General features: G+C 47.2%; 1 protein-coding gene across 1 annotated transcript in view; it reads right to left on the bottom strand.

Moving 5' to 3' along the window:
- CARHSP1 (calcium regulated heat stable protein 1) overlaps window positions 1-19,670 on the bottom strand; it is a 35,847-nt gene extending 16,177 nt beyond the window's left edge. The window contains exons 1-2 of the mRNA XM_058035581.1: window positions 19,588-19,670; window positions 2,371-2,569 (exon numbers count right to left, since the gene is read on the bottom strand). Coding sequence (XP_057891564.1) covers window positions 2,371-2,549 — 179 coding nt within the window. The 5' untranslated portion in view covers window positions 2,550-2,569; window positions 19,588-19,670. The remainder of the gene's footprint in view (window positions 1-2,370; window positions 2,570-19,587) is intronic.
- Between the last annotated feature and the right edge of the window lie 2,746 nt (window positions 19,671-22,416).

The following is a 22,416-nucleotide window of genomic DNA, read 5'->3' as shown; positions in this document are numbered from 1 at the left end:
CCTTTTAGCAATCTGCTTCCATCAGGAAGTTCAGGGCATTTGAAAGCTTTTGGAACTGACAAAATATAAACTTTTCTTCTGCTTCTCTTCTTTTTTTGCCTCATTTTGAATTCAGAAGTAATAATATGAAGCATCAGTGAGACTTATTATTTAAATCCTCATGGATAACTCTGGAAGAAAAGAGCTGGATAAGACTGCAAGAAGCAAAAGGGGAAAAGCACACAAACCAGAGTGAGTGGCCCAAAACAGGCTGGCTGTGGGGCTGAGATCTTATTGCTACAGCTTTCATTCAGCACTGCCAGACCTTCCTCACACAGAAATAAAAGGCTGTGGCAGAAGCCTCACATAGCACCCAGATTCAAAGGAGAGATGAACAAAGGAGCCCACATGGCCTTCCTCAGGTCAGCTCCTCACTGGGAGGCCCCTGACAGGCACTGGGAATTCTTTGCAATGGCCAAACCTGGCCACACTATCCTCAGCTGTTGCACTGTGGAGGGTTTCCCTCTGGACAGGGCTCACAGGAGCCTGCACAGCACCACTGGGCCCCGGGAAAGACCAGGGAAAGCCAGCTCTGCTGAAAGATCACTAATAAAAGCAACAAATATTACCTTGCTTCATGGGAAAACCTCATACAAAAAACCTTAAAGAAAGAGATATGGGGTGACACCCTGATAACTCACATTCTTTAACAGGTCTATCTGAGGAATCTTAAGATGAAGGCATGAAAGCTGAATATGAAAAGGAAACAAGGAAATAATAAATAATTCCACTGAATAATAAGCCACTTTCCTCTGAAAAGTGATGGAGCATCCGTAAAGTGTAACTTTGATGACATTAGCACAGGTGTCAGGAGTAAAAACCCAAAACTTCCAGTGAGGTTTGGTCCAGTGCCTCAGGGGCAGTGAGAAGGGAGACCATGCCAAAAAAAAATCAGGATCTGAGAAGGAAGCACCAACACAAGCTGGTCCTGGAAGCCACAACCCAATGTCAGAAGTGAAGCAAAGCTTTAGACAACAAACTGTTTTGAGGGCTCTTGGTGTATTTTCCCCTCCCTGTAAAACTTTTGTCTCAAAGAGCCAAGAGACTTTGAACACCCTTTACTAAAACAGAGCATTGAAAAACTATAGGATATTTGGACTTAAAGTCCAAAAGCATCAGAACTTCTTGGAGAAGAGTATCACAAAGCATCTTCAGACACCAGGCCCCCTCCAGGGGCTGCTGGCTGTGCCTTACTGTTGAGTAAGAAATTAAACAGATTATTAGAAGGTTGGTTTGCAGAACAGTAGTTTCAATATGAAAATTCTCTTCTTTTATAGATAGGTTTGACATATTCTACTTGATTGGTTAATTAATAAAAGCATTTTTCTTCTCTTTTTTTATAGATAGTTAAAGGAATATTGCAATTCTTTTATGGAGAGATGTGAAAATTCTCTTCTTTTATAGATAGGCTTGACATTGGTTGGTTCTTTTATAGATAGTTAAAAGAATATTGTAATTCTCTTATAGATAGATATGAAAATTCTCTTATAGATAGGTTTGACATTGGTTGGTTCTTTTATAGATAGTTAAAAGAATGTTGCAATTCTCTTCTCTTATAGATGGATATGAAAATTCTCTTCTTTTATAAATAAGTTTGATATAGGTTGGTTCTTTTATAGATAAAAGAATGTTGCAATTCTCTTATTTTGTAGATAGGTTTGATATTGGTTGGTTCTTTTATAGATAGGTTTGACATTGGCTGGTTCTTTCATAGATAGTCAAAAGAATATTGCAATTCTTTTATAGATAGATATGAAAATTCTCTTATTTTACAGATAGGTTTGATATAGGTTGGTTCTTTTATAGATAATTAAAAGAATGTTGCAATTCTCTTATTTTATAGATAGGTTTGACATTGGTTGGTTCTTTTTTAGATAGTTAAAAGAATGTTGCAATTCTTTTATAGATAAATATGAAAATTCCCTTTTTTTATAAATAGGTTTGACATTGATTGGTTAATTAATAAAATTTAGAAAAGTATTATTTAATACTTTTGTATTAATTAATTTGTATTAATTAAAAAGTCTTAATTGATAAAATTAATATTTGATTGGTTAACTAATAAAAACATTTTGTTTCATTTATTCTGAGCCTGCCACAACCTCCCAGCAGCTAGGAAGCCAACAGCCCACACCTTCATTAAACCTCCAGCAAGCTCAGGCGTGCTTGCAAACAGTTTTTGAGAAGAACAGAAAAACAGAGCAGGAGAACACCACTTGTAGGCCGTTTACACCAATAAGTTATCACTGTTATAACTCCACAATGAATTCCCCCAGACGCGCGGTGAGAAGAGGCATTTCCCGCTGGCGGCTCCCGCAGGGCGGTACTCACGCCGAGAAGGTCCGCGTGCGGCGGGTGGGCAGCGGGCTGGGGATGAGGCAGCCCCGCAGCGGGGACGGGGAGCGCTCCCGCGGCCGCCGGCTCTCGGGCAGGTGCAGCGAGCTGGGCGGCGCAGGGCCGGGGCACGGCGGCGAGGAGGAGGAGGAGGAGGAGCTGGGCTCCGCAGACATTCCTGAGGCCGGAGCAGAGCCTGGAGAGACGAGAGATCTGATTTAGCCCCAGACGGGAATTGTCATAAATGCCACAGATGCTTGCGATGCGGATTTTGTAAGAGCGTGACTCACTTCCTGCAGACGTACACACGGACACGGCTCCACCAGCTCTGCTCTGTATCAGCGAGCTGGTGTTTTGTAAAGTTTATTTCTTTTGAAATGTCACGGTTTTGTCAGCTGTAGTAGGAAGCTCCTCTGCAAACAGATTACTCCACAACCAACGTGTTTGCTCACTCGTGCCTTACTCACAGGCTCTGAGCCCCAGTTCCTGCTCTTGGTGTGCCCCACACACCTCCCACACTGATGGGCTTTGACCACAGAGGAGTTGCACACAAACACACACCACAAGAAAGAAGCCCTTGAAGAAGAAATGCTGAGATAAAGCTGCACCTCCAGTGCTGCAGGTTGGTTTTGCTGTGTGATCACCATGATAACTTCATTGCTGCTGCTGCTGCTCACTTATTAACACAGCTCTGTCAGCTCATAACACCTCCAGCCTGACTGTGAGAAGAGAATCAGAGGAGAGCTCCTTAATTCCCCTCAGACTGAGGCAGGCAGCTGATTTCCTGTGCCTGGGAAGGAGCACAGCAAAGCCGGGAGGCAGTGCCAGCCCTGAGGAGCTGACCCCTCCTGCCTGGGAGACCTGGCAGACCCAGCAATCCCCTTTGGGAGCTCTGAGCCTGCCACAACCTCCCAGCAGATGGGAAGCCAACAGTCCACACCTTCATTCAGACCTCCAGCAGGCTCAGGTGTGCTCTTGCTCAGGTCCCACAGCCCATGCCCTTCTCAGCACGCCAACAGCAACACATCCCATCACACAACAGGCAGAACTCCCAGAATCCATGCAAGGAGCAGGGTCAGAAACAGCAGCACTTCCACACACACAAATGCATGGCTCACAGCAGCAGTGGCAGAAATAAGAGGAAATAACCAGCACTGCTCTGATATTACTATGCAAGTCCCCAGCCACACTGAAAGGGGAAGATGATTTGCAAAAATAACAAATAACTCACTACAGTTTTACTTAAGAAGTCTAAAAATATCTGGTTATCTGGATGAGTTAGCAAAAAATGTGGCGATCTGAGTCAAGAAAATATCACGAAGGCAAGAAAAGCTGCCTTTAAGACCAATAGTTTAATTGAGCTGAAATCTCTCATATCCATTATGCACCCTCCTCTTGACACCCACACTCCCCAGCCCATGAATTATGGAGTGGATCCTTGACATGACATTTGAGAGATGCAGCCTTCTTGTCAATGACAAATCCATATTATTTCTTCCTGAAAATAAAGACTAAAATTAAAAAGGCTTCTTAAGAATGAAGTCACCAGGGAACAAAGGCTTTTGTCTTTAATTGCTCAGGGTGCTCAGAAGATAGAAGTGAATAGTCAGTCATACTCCCTTCTCTACCAGCTTGAGCTTTCCTCACTGTTCTCAAGAACAACTCAGCTAAGAACAAAACCTCAGCTTTAGGGATGGAATTTCAAATATGGATGGTATCTGTCACCCATGAGCTAATGCCCTGCCCAGTGTCACAGCACAGACCAAGATGATAACACCAAAGGCTCAGGATTTTCCAAACTTCCTCCTCCTCAAAATAGACCTGCTGTGCTTGCTGGTACAGAGGAAGTCTCAATTTTCTAAAGCCCTCTCCTCTGGACACCTTGCTTTCAAGGAATGTGCTTGACAGGGCAGGACCATAGCCCTAGTAAGTCACAGGAAAAATAACAGCAAACAATTAAAACCTTATTCTGATAACTCAGCACACATGGGCTGAGTGAAAACACAGCTTTTAGAATCACATGCTTTCTCTCCTCATCTAAATATAAACCAGCTTGTCAGGTGACAAGCAAAATGCAGAGTATTCACCCATGTACTGCAGTACAGCCACAGAGTGCTGCCTGTCCCCTTCCTCAAACAAGGCTAGAGAGGGAGAATTTTCTGTCCTTTCTTCAAAACACAGACAAACCACAAAAATATTCACAAATAAAGAAGACTAAATGGAGTTAGAAGTGTGCTACCATATGTTATTGTTCCCATTTGTACTATTTTGGTGCCCTCTGCTCCGCACACATAAAATAAACCAGCGGTGTAGAACATTCAGTGCAGTGTCACTGTACAAATGTCCTTTTTGTTCTCTGCCCACAGTAAAGGTGGGTGAATAGCCTCAACTCTCATCACTTCCATTGCAGGAGCCCTGCATTGTGCTCAGAGCTGGGTGAGACCTGACCCAAAACCACACAGCTGAAGGCAGAGAGCAGCAGCCACACTTGGCTTCACCGCCACCACAACCTGTGGGGACATGGGGGATGCAGAGCCATGCTGCAGCTCAATCTCTACAGGCAGGATGGTGCATCCCTGCCCAGGAGAGTGCACTGACTCATCCCTCTGCCCCTGGGCTTCTCTGCCAGCTGTACAAACCAGGCACAGTGAGAAGGATGGGAGCCTGACCGACCGAGCTGAACCGTGTGTGTACTGCAGGATGGCAGCAGCTCCCATCTCTATGGCAGAGGATCAGCTCATCTGGACCTTCACAAAGACAAAGGTGCAGCTGGGCTCTTTCAGTTGGTGCTGGTGTGGCTACTTGTTGACGTTGTTCATGCAGGATTAGCTCATTTCCCTTGGCAGCCCTCCTGCAGGAGCACAGACACACTCTCCCCACTCGCAGGCGCAGCTGGAGGCCGGGCAGTGTTGACACAGGAAGCCTACAGCAAAAACTCAAAACAAAACAAAACCCACACCCCAGCCCTCCCAGCCGCCTCCTCACAAATGCTTTGCCTTCCTAAGGCAGTTACCAGCAGTCTGCAGAGATGTTTCCCAGATGTTATCCTGGGCTCTGAACTGACTCCCTGTAAATCAAGGATCACCCCTGGAACTCGGATGGCAGCCCTTCCTCAGCACCCACAAGTTCCTTCCTCTCTTTTTGACTCTTTTTGACTCTGTGACTAGCTGAACAAACTTTCCTGCAGCTCTCAGAAGCCCCCTGCATCTCCTAACCCACATCCATCAGGTAGAAACCAGGGAAACCCTCTGGTTTTCCTCCAGCCCAGCCAGCACTCTCCCCTTGGCCATGGCAAGGACATCACCCCACAAAGCCCAGCAGCAGTGCAGGCACCCCGAGCTGCCAGGAGCACCCATCCCCCTGTGCCAGCGCTGCAGAAAGGGCAGCAGTGAGATCCCAGCCAGGCCAGGGAGCAGGGACAGCGCAGCCAGCAGCTCTCCTCTGCTTGAGCCAGCAAAACGTGTGCCTGCAGGGATTTACAGAGTGAATGCAGCATGACGTAGGGTGGTGATGTTTTCAGGCTCTTTAGGAAACTCCAGCCACGTGCCACATTACCCTGAAATCGCCCCATATTTCAACATGCATCATTTATCTTTCTTCAAAGTGATTTTAAACAAATATTTATGTTTAGGAACACACTGAACTGGAATATAAATAAAATTAATTACAGTAGCGTCCTGGCAAAAGTAGACTAATTTAACATTTCAAAGCAAAAATATTTTTTAACATACCTTTTTTAGAAAAATTGGCCAATGTGTGCAGAAAGAGACCCCAAAATGCCATCTACAACAAGTGACCTACAAAGCACCTGTAACAAGTGAGCTACAAAGAGCACAATACATGCAGGAGAAATTTATGAAATTCTCCATGAAAAATAAATTTAAAAAGTGATAAGGTTGGGGGTATATAAATGTCACCATAATTTCTCTATACATCTATACATCCTATGTCTCTTAAAGTGTGCCCCATACCTCTAGGAATACCCTAAAAATAGCAGGTTTGGGGAAGTTATCCATTCTGACCAGCACAACACTACCGCGGAAATCTTATCTCACTTATCTGAGAAATCTTGTCTCACTACCACAGAAATCTTATCTCAGAGCCCTTTGTGGCACTGGGACCCCGTGCACACAAGGATCCCAGCACTGCCCCTGCACCTCAGGGTGAAGCACTTACAAAACACAAACAGTTACGAAACAGCTTCCAGAGCTTCCCCTTGCAGCTCAGTCTGCATGACTAACTTTCCACAATTAATACTGGTATTTCAATTAGCACTGAAACTCAGAGGAGTTGCAACATGCATGTGACATGTCACAGAGGATTATGGTACAGGCATGATGCTCTTGGAGGCTGCAGAGTGCCCACACACTGGAGTGATTTGTCACTTAATGGAGACCAGGACATGTCCAGTAAAAGCCTAATTATAAGGTAAGCAAAATACGTCAAGGAAAATTCTTATAGCTTGTTTGGGTGTACAAATTAATTTGGATTGAAACAGGGTTTAGTTTATAAACAGCAGCAGCTATTTCCAAGCAATCTCAGCACTGAACACTTTGTGCCCAGATGCTGGGGGTGCCCTTCTGCTCCTGCAGTGAGCAGTGTCTGTGTCTGAAGGAAAACCTGCTCGGGCAGCACAAACCCACCCTGCACAGCAGTGATCACAGAGAGGGATGGGGAGGAACCCAGTCATCAGCAGCCTATACAGCACACTGACAGAGATGAGGACTGCCTGCAGTCCCATGCTTTCCACTGTTCATCAAAGCTCAAAGGAAAAAAAAGGTTTAGGTGAAGGAACTGGATGGTTAGTCAGAATAAGTACATGTTTCAACTGGTTTAGGATTATACTGAAGAATATATGGTGATACCCTGTGGCTCATTTCATCAAAAATACAGAGGAATCAGGATTTTCTCTCACTGGAAATCCAGTATTGATAATGCACAAACTTGTTGCTCCAAGCTGAGCAGAGCTAGCCAGGGTCCTCCACTGGAGTGAGCACAGGAGGCTGTCACAGATGCACTGTCAGCTGCCAGGGGACAGAGTGTGCACAATCCCACGGCAAGGACCAGCTTCCATCCTGCCCCTCGTAAAAAGGTACTTCAGAGGGAGCAGAACAGTGGTAAGGCAACTTCCTCAGGACGTGGCACAGAGCTGTACCAAGGCCAGCACACCTTCCCTCACACTCTCTCACAGGAGAAGCCCAAGCCCTCAGTTTGCCTATAAAATCTCACTTATCCAGCCCCTTCTGTTTAAAGAACAGATTGCAGGAGGTGGAAAGCCCTCCCCAGCTCATGGTGAGCCTGGACAAGCAGTGACAGATTCCAGACAAGCATCCTCCTCTGGGAGCTCTTGCAGGCAAGGATGAAGATGGTGGTTGAAGATGATGATGATGGTGGTAATTAGGTGCAAGTGTTGCCCAGTGACTTAATTTGCTGTGCACCTGTAGTATTGGCTGATGTAATCAAATATTTAAATGACAGCAGAAAAGGGGTGGGGGGGTTCTCCCCTGGGCAGGACACCACAGCCTGTCACCAAGCAGGCAGGTAACAGTGCCCTGTGGGATGGGCTGGCACAGCCATCCCTGTGCCCACAGCACACCCAGGGGCACTGAGCTAGCAGCAGCCTGGGGTGAGATGCCCAGCATCCCGCCTGGCTTTTGGTCTGCCAGCTGCCTGCTGGGTGAGCTGCCAGGCTCCAGCCCTGGCTTTCCTGTGGCAGCAGGGACACCCTGTCACTGCAGTGCCCCAAAGCCACTGCCAGCAGGGACACCCTGTCACTGCAGTGCCCAGCTGCTCCCAAAGCCACTGCCAGCAGGGACACCCTCTCACAGCAGTGCCCAGCTGCTCCCAAAGCCACTGCCAGCTGGGACACCCTGTCACTGCAGTGCCCAGCTGCTCCCAATGCCACTGCCAGCTGGGACACCCTGCCACTGCAGTGCCCCAAAGCCACTGCCAGCAGGGACACCCTGTCACTGCAGTGCCCAGCTGCTCCCAAAGTCACTGCCAGAACCCAGAGCAGAAGCACAGACACCAGCTCCCACAGCCCAGCCCCAACCCAGGTGCTCCTTCCCTGAAGCCAAGGGCACCAGAGGTCACCCCCAGGAGCCAGTGTTGGTGCCCCCAGTCTCCACAGAGCTGTGATAAGGGTACAGGGCAGTGTGAAGGGAGATCCCAAAGCACCCTGGGGAACATCAGGATGACTTTACTTGATCCAGCACTGGCTGCCCAGGTCAGAGTTAAACACAAGGTGAGTGCAGTGTGGTGCTTATCTCAACACCTTTCCTGCATCCTCATTTAAAGAAATGGCAAACTAAGAGTTGCATAGTGGTATTCAATAACCTCCTAGGAGAATTTTCAGGCCCTTCCTGAGCTCATATAATCTTTTAACCTCTGCAGTATCCTGTGGCAGGAAATCTCACAGCTTAACTGTCTATGAAAAAAGGGCCTCCACTCCTTTTAGTGGACTATGAGGAGAGGCCCTTTTTACAGGGAAATTAAGAAAGAACAGTGAGACCAAAAGGTAACAGCAAATTAGAAAAGGAATATGTAAAGAAACAAATGAGAAAAAGTATTAGCTTGGAGGAGCACACAAGAAAGGGTGTACAGACTTATTCAGAAATCAAACCTTAAATTTTCTAGCAGAAGTGACATAAAGAGGGTAGAGAGCAAGAATAGTTACAAGCTATTTCTGGTGATTTTGCACCCCTCCCCTGTCGCAGACATTTTTCCACAGAAATCCTTTCTTTCAGATTTCTGCATTTTCTGGGAAGCTGAGGGCCCCCAGAAAGAGAATGTAAACAATTGTTATCAGCTGCTGTGGAATGCAATGGGATAATGGGATGCACCTTGATTGGCTCATGTTCTATGTTTATAATTAACGGCCAATCACGGGTGCAAGCTAGGGACTGAGTCCTTGGACACAACTTTGTTATAGATTCTTTCTTTCTATTCTTAGCCTAGCTTGAGCAGCTCTGCAAATCTCTCTCTTTATTCTATTTAGTATAGTCATAATGTATTATATGTCATATATCAATAAATCCAGCCTTCTGATCTAGAAACAAGATTCACTGTCTCTCTCTCACCAGCAGCGACCCACTCAGGACGCTGCAATACCTCCCCTTTAAATTTCCGAGCACAAATTAAAAACTCTGTGCCTTTTTAAAACAAAACACTCCCCACTTTGTCACTTGAATGGCTGCCATGGCTCTTTCTTAGACAATAAACCCCACTAGAATTAAATATTTCTGAAGATTTAGCTTTGTCAACAAGTTGGCTGGTTTGGGCCAGAAAGCAGATATTATCTATTCAATGTTTTGTGGTCCCCAGCACAGAACCATTGTGCTGGTCACTCCAAGTTCCTGCTGCCTTCATCACTCCTCCATCAGCCAGGGCTGGGAACTCTGCTCTGGGATAGCAGAGACAACACTTCATATATCTCATCCTAAACTTGTTAACATGCTCAGTCACAGTGAGCTGATGTGTTTCCCAAACAAAACACAGTATATGGCTAAAAAGGGAATTTTCTGTCCCTTCCAGTGGTTGCTTCCCTGCATTGAAACCCAGCTCCCCCTTCAGTGTTTTTGCAAGTCTGAAGATTTCCCTCTGCCATTGCTTCCATGCTGGAGCATCCTCCGTGAATTTATTCCAGGATTTATTTCATATTGGCAGAAAATATTTATACCAGAACATGAAAATCTCTCATGTGTCTTGTGTCTAAGCATCTTAAAACTCATCTACAAGGCAAATGGGTTATGCAGTGTCATACTATTATAAAGAAGTTATACATATGTAAATCCCTAGGCACTTTTGAAAAGTTCTCCCTTTTTCAGCCTCCTCTGACATCACAAAACTTCAGGCATAATTGTGGTTAAGTTTGCTCATGTGCAACTTTGAGCCTTTTAAGGCTCCTGAAATCCCCTGAAATATTTATGTGGCTCAAGTGTTACTCAGAACAATTAGTTCACTGTGTTTCCTCCCTAATCAACATTTTCAATAGGGGAAAACAGTTCACATTACAGAGATCTATAACCATGGAAATTTATGAGGCATACGTGTATTGGCAAGGAAAAATACAAATCCTCTGAGGATATTTCATCTGCCAGCATTGCAGCAAGCTGCAGTTGGCAGGGTACAGAGTCAGAAACCACTCAAAACCAGCCTGATCCTCACACCAGCTCTGTGAGGCACCCAGAGACCCCAGATGCCCTTCTGGACCGGCCAGGCTCTAATTTCTGGTTCTCCCAATGCACAGACCACGTCCGAGTCTCACTGCCTGACACTTTCTATGCGTATTTTTAAGCATCCCAGGCTAATAACTTAGGTCTGTTTCAAAAAGATCACTCAGAAATCAATTAAACAAAATGTTTGTGATGGAGATAGAAATATAAACCTACATCAACATCAAGTAATGGCCGAAAGATATAAAATTGACTGAAACGCTTTAAAAAACAGAAAATGCTCTGCATCTGATGGGATGATAGACCTAAAATTTAATGGAGAAGCTTATAGAAGGATGGATGGGATGGAAAGATAGATAGATAGATAGATAGATAGATAGATAGATAGATAGATAGATAGATAGATAGATAGATAGATAGATAGATAGATAGATAGATAGATAGATAGATGTTTAAAGTTCACAGGCCCACTTAACAACTGCATTTCTGGTTTTTCTTCCCTCCATTACAACCCTCAACACAATTTCCAGTGTATCTCACCCTGCTGTACCCAAGTTTGTGCTTGTGACCCCAAGACCCCTCTCAGTGTCCTCATGCTCCAGCAGGAGGCAAGTGCTCCATCAACACTGTAAAACTAATGGTTACCTCTTAACTCTCAGCTAAAACTGCCTTAATATGTTTAACTGAAGTCTATAGGATAAGAATTACATAAACATACACAATTCACAGGTCTGGTTTTTCTTACATAACCAAATAACTTGTGGAACAGAGAATATGTAAGCTAACATAGACAACCAAACTCCTTGGCTGAACAGAAGATGCTGCATTTTGCCTCACAGAGCTGCTCAGTGCTGGCAGCACACCTATCCCCACTGCCAGCTGCTGCTTCACAGAACTCTGTGTGATGTGCTGCACTGACAGGCAGCCCCTCCACGTGCAGTCAGACCTGTGGGCATCCAGAGCACACCCCACAGCTCACAGCCTCCAGAGCTGCTCCAGGGACACCAGCCATCCCAATAAACACCCCAAACCCTCTGGCTGCTACACACCCTCCATCACATCCTCTCATATGGCATCTGGCAAAGCACCACTGATGATGCAGTTTGGAGTTGTAGGGAAAAAATTCTTTTTAAGTCTCAAACATGCTTACAGTACCCCTAGTCCAGCCAGCAGGCAACACATGGGGAAATGGGCCTGTGGGGAGTGTGATTGCCCTCCCTGATTATCCTGTGTGCACAAACCAGTCTTTCTGGCTCAGCACATCCAGCCTGTGCTCTCAGCAATGGCAGAAGGAGTCACACTGTGCTGCAGTGGCTGCAAAACCGCAGAGCCAGCACGGGCACGTGTGCGGGGCTGCATTTGGTGCCTATTACACACAACAAAACTATTCACTGCCCTGTGAGTTCCAGAGCCACGGCCCAGTGCTGTGCTGGGCAGGACAGAGCTGTCCAGAACCACAGGCACTGCTGTTGTGCTGTTTGTGGCTGCTCTGTTAGTGCTCAAAAGCCAACACAGACCACAGCAAAGGAAAGGGGGGGTCACTGTCATATCTGCTGAAAAATCCCTCACCACGATTTCTTCTCCTGGGAAGATGAGAAGCCTCAGAGAAAAAACAATATTATCTCACTTGCTTCTCCTTCTTTTGCTGCTTTGGAATGTGGCTGGAGATTGTTTACCAACAGGTGCATGTTTGATTGGTTTCATGTGAATTGTTTTTAATTAATGACCAATCTCCATCAGCTCTGTCAGACTCTGAAGAGTCAGTTACAAGTTTTTTATTATCATTCTTGTTAAGCCTTCTGTCTGTATCCTTTCTCTACTCTTTAGTATAGTTTTAGTATAGCATTCTTTAATATAATATCATAAAATAATAAATTAGCCTTCTAAGAACACGGAGTCAGATTCATCAATTCCTCCTTCATCCTGGGGACCCAGCAACACAAAGGGGCAATTCAAGCTTTTCAGGCAAGGTAAAAATCAAGTGTTATAGTCGACAAAAAGCAGGCAAATCTTGAGGCATGTACATTCTTCAGGTATAAAACTAAACCTCCATGTAGAAGCAGATGTTTAATAGGAAATTATACCAAAGTTTTGTGTTAAAGCAATCATTACCCCAAAAAACTGCATCTACTTCAATCACAGGGGGAATGGGACACACAAGCAGAGCAAACACTGCACACAGGAGCAGCAGTGAATGCCTTTATGGATTGTTTTGATTCAATTTACCTGTTTAGCCACACGCTAATAGCTACATGACCTTACAAAACTGGGCCAGAGCCACCACCAAGGGAGATGTGAGATCAGTAAAGAAACAAAGACAGGGATATATTTAACAGTGCCTTTGTTATTTTTATCCAGAGCAATGCTTTGTGTGAAACCCAGTGTTACAAGCTAAGGATCCTCAGGGTCTGCCTGCCTCAGGAACAAGCCCCAAGTCCAGAACAAGCCATGTCATGGTACTGCATGCACGTCTCGTGGGTTCACCCTGGTCCTGGTGGCCAGGAGAGCCCAGACTGCACAGCTCCACATCATGGGGTACCAGACAGGGCTCCTCCTCAGGATCCGTGCCAGGGAACAGGCAATGCAGCCACTAAATGTTCAAGAACAAATTTGATTAAAATCCCAGACCCCAGCTGTACCAGTCTAGTGAGTGTCCAGCAAAACCACTTTTGTCCCCATGGGGCTGTGGAAAGTGCTGAGACAGCTCTGCACTAACTTTGTCTCTAATTTCATTCCTCTGGGATGTTTTTCAGGTGAGGTCTGTCTATCTGAAAAGCCTGAGGGATGGAAGGGAAGGTGAGCTTGTGAAAAATGGGCAGTGCAGACAGCAGCATGGTGACATTGTGATGCTGAGATGCTGCTGGCAGTGCCTGGGCAGCAGCTCTGCCAGATTCAGCCTGGACTGGGTTCCAGCAGTGAGTTCCTGTCCTGAAATCCCTGCTGCCATGGGTAAATGACTGCAGTGGATCACACATCCCCAGGGACAGAGACCATGTGTGTCTAAGGCTGGTACAGGGAGAAAAGAAAAAAATCAATGTGAAAAAATAATGTATCAGAAAACAGTGGAACTGCACAAATATTTAAGTACCTCAAGATACTTCTACTCCTGGTGTCCTAAACATTGGTGAGAATAATTTCTAGGACTGACACAGTTCCCAGGGTAGGGAAAAATCATCCTTCTGCATAGAAAAAAAAAGAGAACATGTTTATTCAGAAACTGAGACCTGTGTAAGATTCAAACACGCTTTCTGGAACACCGTATAGCAGAAAATCAATATTCACTCTATTTACTGTCTCCCCTACCTGTAAAATGAAGAGCCCACTACTTTAATAGTTTGAAACAACTTTAAGAACTCCTCCTACCAGTCTCCATCACAAAGAGACTCCAAGAAAAGGCTATCACCATGTTTCATAATTGTCATTGCTAGATGTCCTTCAAAAATTGGAGAATATAAAGTCAGTCTCCACAGCTGAGTAAATTTTGCCTTTCCTGGCTGAGATCAGCAGAGCTTCTGTTCTGGACCTGCCACTGCACAGAAAGGCACTGCCTTGATGAGCTGGGTGAGAAGATCCAAACCATGTATTTAATGTGTATTTACACTCCAGCAACAGGCATAAATTTTGTAAACAGGAAATTCTTTGACGTTGCTTTCTGTCAGTTTCATTTACTCTTTTAAGAAATTGACAAGTTGAAATCACGCCCAAGACTTACTTTTATCAAATGACTGATGTAACTGAAAACAAATGCCTTTGACCAGCCTTCTGAAGTCATATCATGAAGGGAAAGGCAGCAGACAAGAAGCACTGAGAAGGCAGGAGCTCAAAAACAATATAGTCCATTTTGCCAGAGGGCCTCCATCAGCGTGACTGGCTGTGCAATGTAAACAAACCAAACATTAAACCAGGACTGACATAAAAAGAAAATTCCTCCCCCACTGGACAGGCAAGATTAAATGTTTATTTCCTGGACACAGGCTAGTCTTTGTCTGGTCATTTTCTTAAATAGCAAATGGCAAAGAATTTGAAAGCTTGGGAAAAGCAGCACTCCTGGAAAACAGAGTTGTGCCTGGAGGAACACCCCATGGCAGAGGGGTCATCATGCCTCCCACTCTGCCCAAAACCAGCTCTGGGAAGACATGGTGGACATCAGATGCTGAATGGGCTGCAAACCTCCTGCAAACAGCCAACTGATAAACAGTCCTTTGGAAGCAGAGTTCCCACTCCAGTTGCCAGCAATTTCATGTTTTAGTTTTGCTGTTAGTCACCAAGATCTGCAGTTGCAGCAGGCAGCTGCAGCCTGTCCTCCATGGGATGAGTACACCATGGCTGATGTGACAAGTGGCTGAGCAGGACAGACCCTTTGCTAGAGGCTCTGCCAGCGTGCTGTGGGAGCTCTCCCCACACTGGCCACGCTCCTCTGGAGCCTCCTGGCTGCAGCCCCATCAGTGAGTGCCCCATCCAGCCTGGCTTCAGCTCCCAGGCAGTCCCCAGCACTTTGGCACACAAGCTCCCACCTGGATAACAGCAGCACACAATTTGCTTCCCTCCTCGGGACCAGCCTTAACTCTTAGTGCTCTGTCACTTCCCCAGTCATGTGCTGCTCATGAGACATGGCACAGGACCAGCAAGGTTTAATATTCCAGAGGAAATACCAGGTCAAGGTTCTCTGTTTCCCTTGGTCCCGCACAAAGCGCTCTGTGATCAGATCAGGCATGGAGCCATCGGGGTAGGGAACACGTGGTGCACACAGGCCTGCTTGCTTTTTCCAGAGAGAGGTAATAGAGCCCTCCCTCGCAGTTCACAATCCCCTGGGGATTTAACTGCAGGTTGTTTGGTTCTCTCTGTGCCTTCACCCCTCGGCTATCTGATCACTGGGAGGCTGCAGCTCAAGCCCAGGTTTATCTTCCCAGATCCCAGTGCTGGGCAAGAAATGTGGTCACAGACACCAATTATTGCCCAAACAGCTGGGCAAGAACCCAAAGGCCAAATTCACAATTGCTGTCCTTGAAACAGCCCTATTTAAACATCTGTTGAGACCTTGACCCTATCACCAGCTCCTCCCTGCAGAAATACACAATTCAAGGTGAGCAGAGCCTAACACTCGCACCATGGGTCAAAAATTTAATTTCCATTTTCTTTAGACTTCTATTCAGTTTCCAAACTGCATTAATAATGCAAGAGCTTCAACGTGAGAGGCACTACACCCAAGACAATCGTTATTTTTTAAAGATTGGATAGGTTACTTTGTTATATATATATTTATCTATCTATATTTTAAATCGACCCAAAGAAAAAAAGCTGCTGTGCAAACCAATGGCAAATAAAGAACGAGCAAAGCCCTGGAATGCATCAGTAGGACTGTAGCACTGAGGAACCACAGGGATGCAGCTGATTTCAGCGAGGCAGGAGGGGTTTGCAGGCTGCTGAAGCCTGTCCATTAGAGCAGGCTCAGGCTCCCGGGCAGCACCCACGCCCCACCTACCCCGGGGCACTGCAGCCAAGCCTGGGCAGATGCGATCTGACTCACATGGGATTGCACAGCTTCCCGGGGGGGGGGCAAACACACCACTTTAGTGTGCTCCACATGCCCCAGAAATGACAGAAACGAAAGCTGAGTGTCTCCCTGCACAGTGCAGAGACAAAGAGAGCGTCAGTTTGGTTCCTCTCCCAGCTGCCACCGAGGCGTGCACGATGCTCCGAGGTGTCACCTCCTGTCAGAGGGGATCCCATCTCTGCATCCTCCGTACCTTAGCCTTTTTCTCAGCCACTAGCTGAGGGAGGGAAACCAAGATCACGGCAGAAAGTGATCTTGCTCTGCTTGTTTACAAAAGCCAGGAGGCATCTGTTTATTCTTGGGAAAGGGAGGCTGTGGGGAGCGATGGCGAACACAGCGCCGGCTGCTCGCTGGGCTCTGCAGGCCAACGTGGGCTCCAGCAGGACAGCCGCAGGCACACACGGCCAGAGAAGGGGATCAGACCACGGACAGACCCTGGGAGCTGCCTGGCCTGCTGAGGATGGCTCAGCCAGACCCTGGGAGCTGCTGAGGGTGGCTCAGCCAGACCCTGGAGCTCTCTGGCCTGCTCAGGGTGGCTCAGACAGACCCTGCCCAGCTGAGAGTGGCTCAGACAGACCCTGGGAGAGCAGCCTGCCCAGCTGAGGGTGGCTTGGACAGGCCCTGGGAGCTGCTGAGGGTGGCTCAGACAGACCCTTGAGCCCCCTGGCCAGCTGACAGGCCCTGGGAGCTGCCTGGCCCACTCAGGATGGCTCAGACAGAGCCTGGGAGCTGCTGAGAGTGGCTCAGACAGGCCTTGGGAGCTCTCCCTGCCCAGCTGAGGGTGGCTCAGTCAGGCCCTGGAGCTCTCTGGCCCACTCAGGATGGCTCAGACAGGCCCTGGGACTCTCCCTGCCCAGCTGAGGCCTCTCCAGCCGCGCTCAAGAGCCCCCGCAGCCCTGGGAGTGGAAAGCCGGGAGCTGCAATCACTGCGGGAGGGGAGGAAATAAAGATCACTGATCCCACATGGGAGTTGCCTCAGAAACGAGGAAAAGACACAGCGAGAGGAGGAAGCAGAACAATTGTCTCTGCCCTGCTCTGACAGGAAAGGCAAAGCAGTTAGTCAGATGAATGCTTTCTGTTTTTCATTCTATCTGGACAGTGCTGGGGACTGATGCATCATGTAAACCCAAATCACCTCTCTGCAGCTCTCCTTTCTTTACAGTGCTTCAGCTAGCATTTTTGTTTGGTTTTCCATAACAACCTGTTGCAAAAAGCAGGATTTCAGTTTTTAAAACTGTTGTGCAGAAAGAAAAACAAACATTTCATTCCCTTTTTTTTTTTCCTCTTCAAAGACTGCCACCCCCGTGCTGTGCACAATGTTGTTCCCAGCCTACTGGCCCCAGGAGGTGGCAGCTTCCACCCCAGGATGGGATGTGATCCCCACTCATCCTTCCCCTTGATGTTAATGGGCTTTACACTTTGCAAGCTGAATTCTTCTCCTTAGTCTCTGCCAGAAACCTTCCAGACGAGGAAAAGATTAATCAACAACTCTCACCACCAACATCCAGAATATTTATCAACCTAGACTTGAACAGTTAAGATACCAATAAATTTTGCCAATGCTGATCCCCATCAGTCCTTTCCCAAGTTTCAAGCAGTTACTATCAATCCCTGCCAACTCTACTCCATGCCCAGTGATTCAAAAACCATTCCTCACAGAAACTTGAGATAAAAATAAACAAAAAGATGCAATAAACAACTTCAGCTTTCCCCCTGAAACACCCCAGCCACAATAAGAGACTCCAAATCCTTCTGCACCCCACAGCCCACTCAGGGTGAAATGGAAGCAGGGGAAGGATTTATTTACTTCTGCCACTGTCAGGCTTGACACCAAGAACAACCTTGGCACAGCCTGCTGGTTCTATCACCTGGAAAGAGCCCCACACACCACATTTCCTCCCAGGAACCACATTTGGTGTGGTGCACAAACAGGGCCTGGCAGTTTAATGTAAGAGAGCTCTACTGAAGCAGATACCTTCATGTTCATGGTGGGTTTCATTCTAGAGCTGGATATAAAACCTGGATTCACCCTAAGGACAGCACTACCCAGAAAGCCACAGTGGTAAGAGACAGAAGGCAGCATTACCTGGCCTTATCTGGTTAATTTCAAATTAGTTTCAGGTAAGCATTTCTGTGCTTACATGCACATAAAGGAGAGGATGGTGCTGGTCAAAACATTTACAGCCCTGGGCACAGCGGAGGCAGAAGCTCAGGGCAGTGCAGGGTAGCTGCAGCCAGCAGCAGGTGCCCAGGACAGGGGGGACAGGGCAGCATCACAACCATGCCCTGGGTCACCTCACACATGGGTGTCACAGCACACACGGGCCGTGGGACGAGCTCCTGCCTCAGCTCTGCCCCTGCAAGGGGCCACCTGGGAAAAACATGCTTTCTCTCCTTTACACCCCCACGTAGAAAGTGAAAATAAACCCATTGTCAGAGAACAGGCTCATCTTTCCTACTGTTCCTTTGGCACACACAACTTTTTTTTCCTGTAAACACCCAAAGCCTTCATATGAGTTGGGGCCTTTTTTTAACTTTTTTGTTGCATGTTAGTTAAATCTCTTTAGATTTAATGAGATACTAAGAGGTATTTGTGAAAGCCCAAGCCCTCTGCAGCTACACTAACAGGCCTTGCTATCGTCCATTATTAATAATCAACAGAAGGAAAGAAATTATGTTTGCCAAACATAAGATAATAGTCAGAAAGTAAAGGTTAAGAACAGCAGTGAAAAAAACCCTTTCAACCTCACAAAAATTACAACTAGGAGACTCACGTCAAAGCAGCCTAAAAGTTTTCTGAGACTCTCTAAGAAATCAAATCTAGCACCACAAAAGATTTTGCAAACATTTCTCAGAAGTAGCTCGACAGATCCAGCAAAAACAGAATCAGAAAAGAGCTCCAAATCCCCTCCTTGGAAGCCAAATTCAGAGGCACAGATCCAAAAATCAGCCTCGGAGGCTTCTCTGCAAGAGCAAGAAGTGACACGCACACACATCCAACGTGCCAAGGGAGCACGATTAAAGGGTTGCTTCCCGATTTTTTTGTTTTCCCCGTTCCCCTGAGCAGAAGCGCTGACTGTAAGAGCGGGCAGTTCACGCTACAGCCCCAGAGTGTTTAGCGAGGCTCCGAGTTGTGCAGTGCCCCTGTGAGCAGCCAGCGCTGGCTCCTTTCTCTCCCCAGGGCTGGTTTAGCGCTCTTTGTCTCGCTCGTCATCTCCAGAACGAGCCATCCTCCGAGTAACAACATCACACCGCCGGTCCAAAGCGCAACAAGACAGCCAAAGTGCTAAAAAACCGCAACAAACAAACAAACCAAAACAAAGGAAACTGGCGCTGATCTCTGAGGCGAAATCAATCCACGGCTCCGGAGGAGGAGAGAGCGGCACCGACACCTCCCGGGCGCTCCCCGAGCCCGCTCCCCCCGGCCCGGCCCCCCAAACCCCCGAGGGATGCTCGGTCCGAGCCCCCGGGACAGACCCCGCTCACCTGGGCCGGGCTGGGCTGGCAGGACGGGCTGGCGGCGGCCCCGCTGCCCGGGCTGTGTCGGGCGGGCCCGGTCGCTGTGCCGGGAGGGCAGGGCCGGGCAGGGCCGGGCCGGGCCAGCCCCGCTCCGCCCCGCTCCGCCCCGCTCCGCACGGGGACACCTGGCCCGGCCAACAGCGCCGCAACTTGTCCGGGATGCTGCGGGCACGACAGTAACACACAGCAGCCGAGTGGAAACGGTGCGAAGGGAAGGATGGAAGGGCTGAGTGGAACCAGCGGAGTTCCAGATGGATAATCCTGCCTGGTGAACCCTCCCCAGTGGTGCGGGGGGGATGAGGAGCGCGGCTGTGCTGTGCGCTGTGCCGAGACAGCACACGGTGTGTGCTCTGTGCTGGCATCGTTTGGGTGTGCTTGGCATCTCCTGCATGAGCAGAGCTGTCACACAGAGCCTGCAGCAGGACAGCTGATGGCACAGCCCAGGGCAGCAGTGACAGCAGGCTCCCAGTTAATGGTCACAGACTTTACTGTCACAGACTTTACTGGGAGCACAAAATCCCCCAGAGACCTTGGGACAAACTGTGCTGTCTTCATCCAGCATCCAGCTTCAGCAATGCTTTCATTTGTGCATTATTTCCCTAGCTGATAATAACCCACAGTATTTTAAAAGATGGTTTTACAAAGAGAGCTTAGAAAGTGAATCCATTCTAGTTCTTTTCCACTTGTAGATACCAGACAAAGCATGCCCTCATATCATTACAAAGGTAAGACTATGGATACAGAAGTATACACTCTTGTTGCTGGCCTTAATCACACAAGAAACAGCACAAAACAATTTGTGATAAAACTACTACTACTGCACACAAATCTTAGCAGGGTTTTTTTTTTTTTTCATGAGGAAAAGCAAACAGAAGACCCATAACAGAGTGTGTTTGGCCTGAGACAGGGCATCTAGAAAAGGCCTCATAAAATGCAGCAACCAGCTTCCTATGTCAACCACATGGTTCCCTTCCAAAGTACTTTACTTCTCCATGCCATTCTGTTCCACACAAGATCTTACCTCTTTCTAAGGTACAGTTACAGGACTGATGACTACTTTTGCTTAAAATATTAATTAAAGCTACAATTAAATATTTATTCCTGGCAATCTTTTCTCCTTTGTTTTGTGTGCCAAAACTGCTTTTTCCAAGGTGGAGGAGGATGAATGCACTGCATGAGCAAGCACCGTTCAGAGCAGTCCCCCAGCCACACAATCTGGGTCTGCAGCTGTGCTTTCCTCGAAGGTTCAGCACTCCTGAGTCATCCCCCTTGCTTCCCTCTCTCCCTCTGCTTCCCAGGCAGAGACACAGAGCCCATGGGAGTTCTATGGCAATGGATGCCCACAGCCTCAGGCTGGTTTGAGGGACCCTCCTGTGGGTGTGAGTGCAGTGTACCCCCAGCTAGGAAATGGGAATTTGCCTACCTCTTTTTTTCTCCAACAACTGCTGGAGACAGGAGGTTCCAGCTTCCCCCAAACTCCAACTTGTCTCCCTGCCCTTCTCCTTTCTCCCAGCACAATTACTGACCATCAGTTAATCATTTCCAGCCCTCGTTCCTACCTTGCTCCTCCTGTCCCTGGTGTGGGGGGCCGGCAGCAGGGCAGCTCCTTCCCAGGATGCAGGCAGGGCTGGGAATGTTCCCCAGAGCCAGTGCTGCTGGGCTGGGCCAGCAAGGAGCACCTCACAGCTGGGAGGAGGGCAGGAGGAGGGCCAGAGCTGCAGGACTCACCTGCCTCTCTCCTCCCTGCTCACTCAGACACAGCTCTGGGCTGTTGCAGGGACTGAGCACTTCCTTCAACAGTCCTGACAGGGAAAAAAAAAACAGAGGATTTCTTGATAGCATAGCATCATTATACCCCTTTTCATTCATTTAAAGCATTCAAAGTGCAATTACTTACACAATTTGAGTCAAGGAAATGAGTGTGTAGGGGGAAGATGTATCAGGTAATGTGATTCATTAGTAATGGTGGGTGATACATGTCCCTGTGCTGCTGCAAGGATGAGGAGGCTTCAATAACTCTTAAATAATTAGATGGGTACTGCTTGTCAACACAGGGCAAATATTGCCCACCTCTATTGAAAAGGCATGAATTGGTCTAGGATTTCTCCACACATCACAAAGGCAATCCTGATTTCCAGTTGGGCTTCAGAACTATTTAATCCAAGAGCTATGGTTGGCACAAGCACAGAGAGTGTAGGCTGGATATGAATGAACTGTGCCTGGAAATTAGGAACAGGCTCTTAAAGATTAGAGCAATAAGACTGTAATAGAGAATAATAGGAGGAAAAGTACCCTTAACTCCTTGAATATGTGGCATGTTAAGTATGCTCCAGTCCAGATTGCTCTATTGCACTTCATGCTCTCATGTCCAGTCCCCGTGCTGGCTGGAACCCACATTGTGCCAGCCCCAAGAGTGGGATCTGCCTTTCACTTAAGGCTGTTTACTACATAATGGGATACACTCATTCTGTTTTACCAGATCCATTTTTTCCTATCAGGCATCTGACAAGTTATTGTGTGCTCTCACTATCTTAATCATCTGTAATTCTGAATCATGCTTCAGATGAGCTCTGATCAGTTTGCAAAGCGTAGGAACGGAGGATGTCTCTGCTGTTCTCAGATAAATCATAGCAGCAGGACCCAGGGAAAAATACTCACAAAGACACAAATCATTCTCTGTGGTTAGGGTTAAAATTCAATTCACATTAACAAAAGGTAGAAATAACCTTGCAAATAGTTTACAGAGATTTGAAATAATAAAAACGAAGACCCAGATTGCCATATAGTCATCAATAA

Source organism: Melospiza georgiana, chromosome 16 (assembly GCF_028018845.1).
Source record: "Melospiza georgiana isolate bMelGeo1 chromosome 16, bMelGeo1.pri, whole genome shotgun sequence".
Classification (NCBI taxonomy): Eukaryota; Metazoa; Chordata; class Aves; order Passeriformes; family Passerellidae; genus Melospiza; species Melospiza georgiana.
Note: the sequence above shows the minus strand (reverse complement) of the source record. Positions and strands in the feature narration are given on the sequence as shown.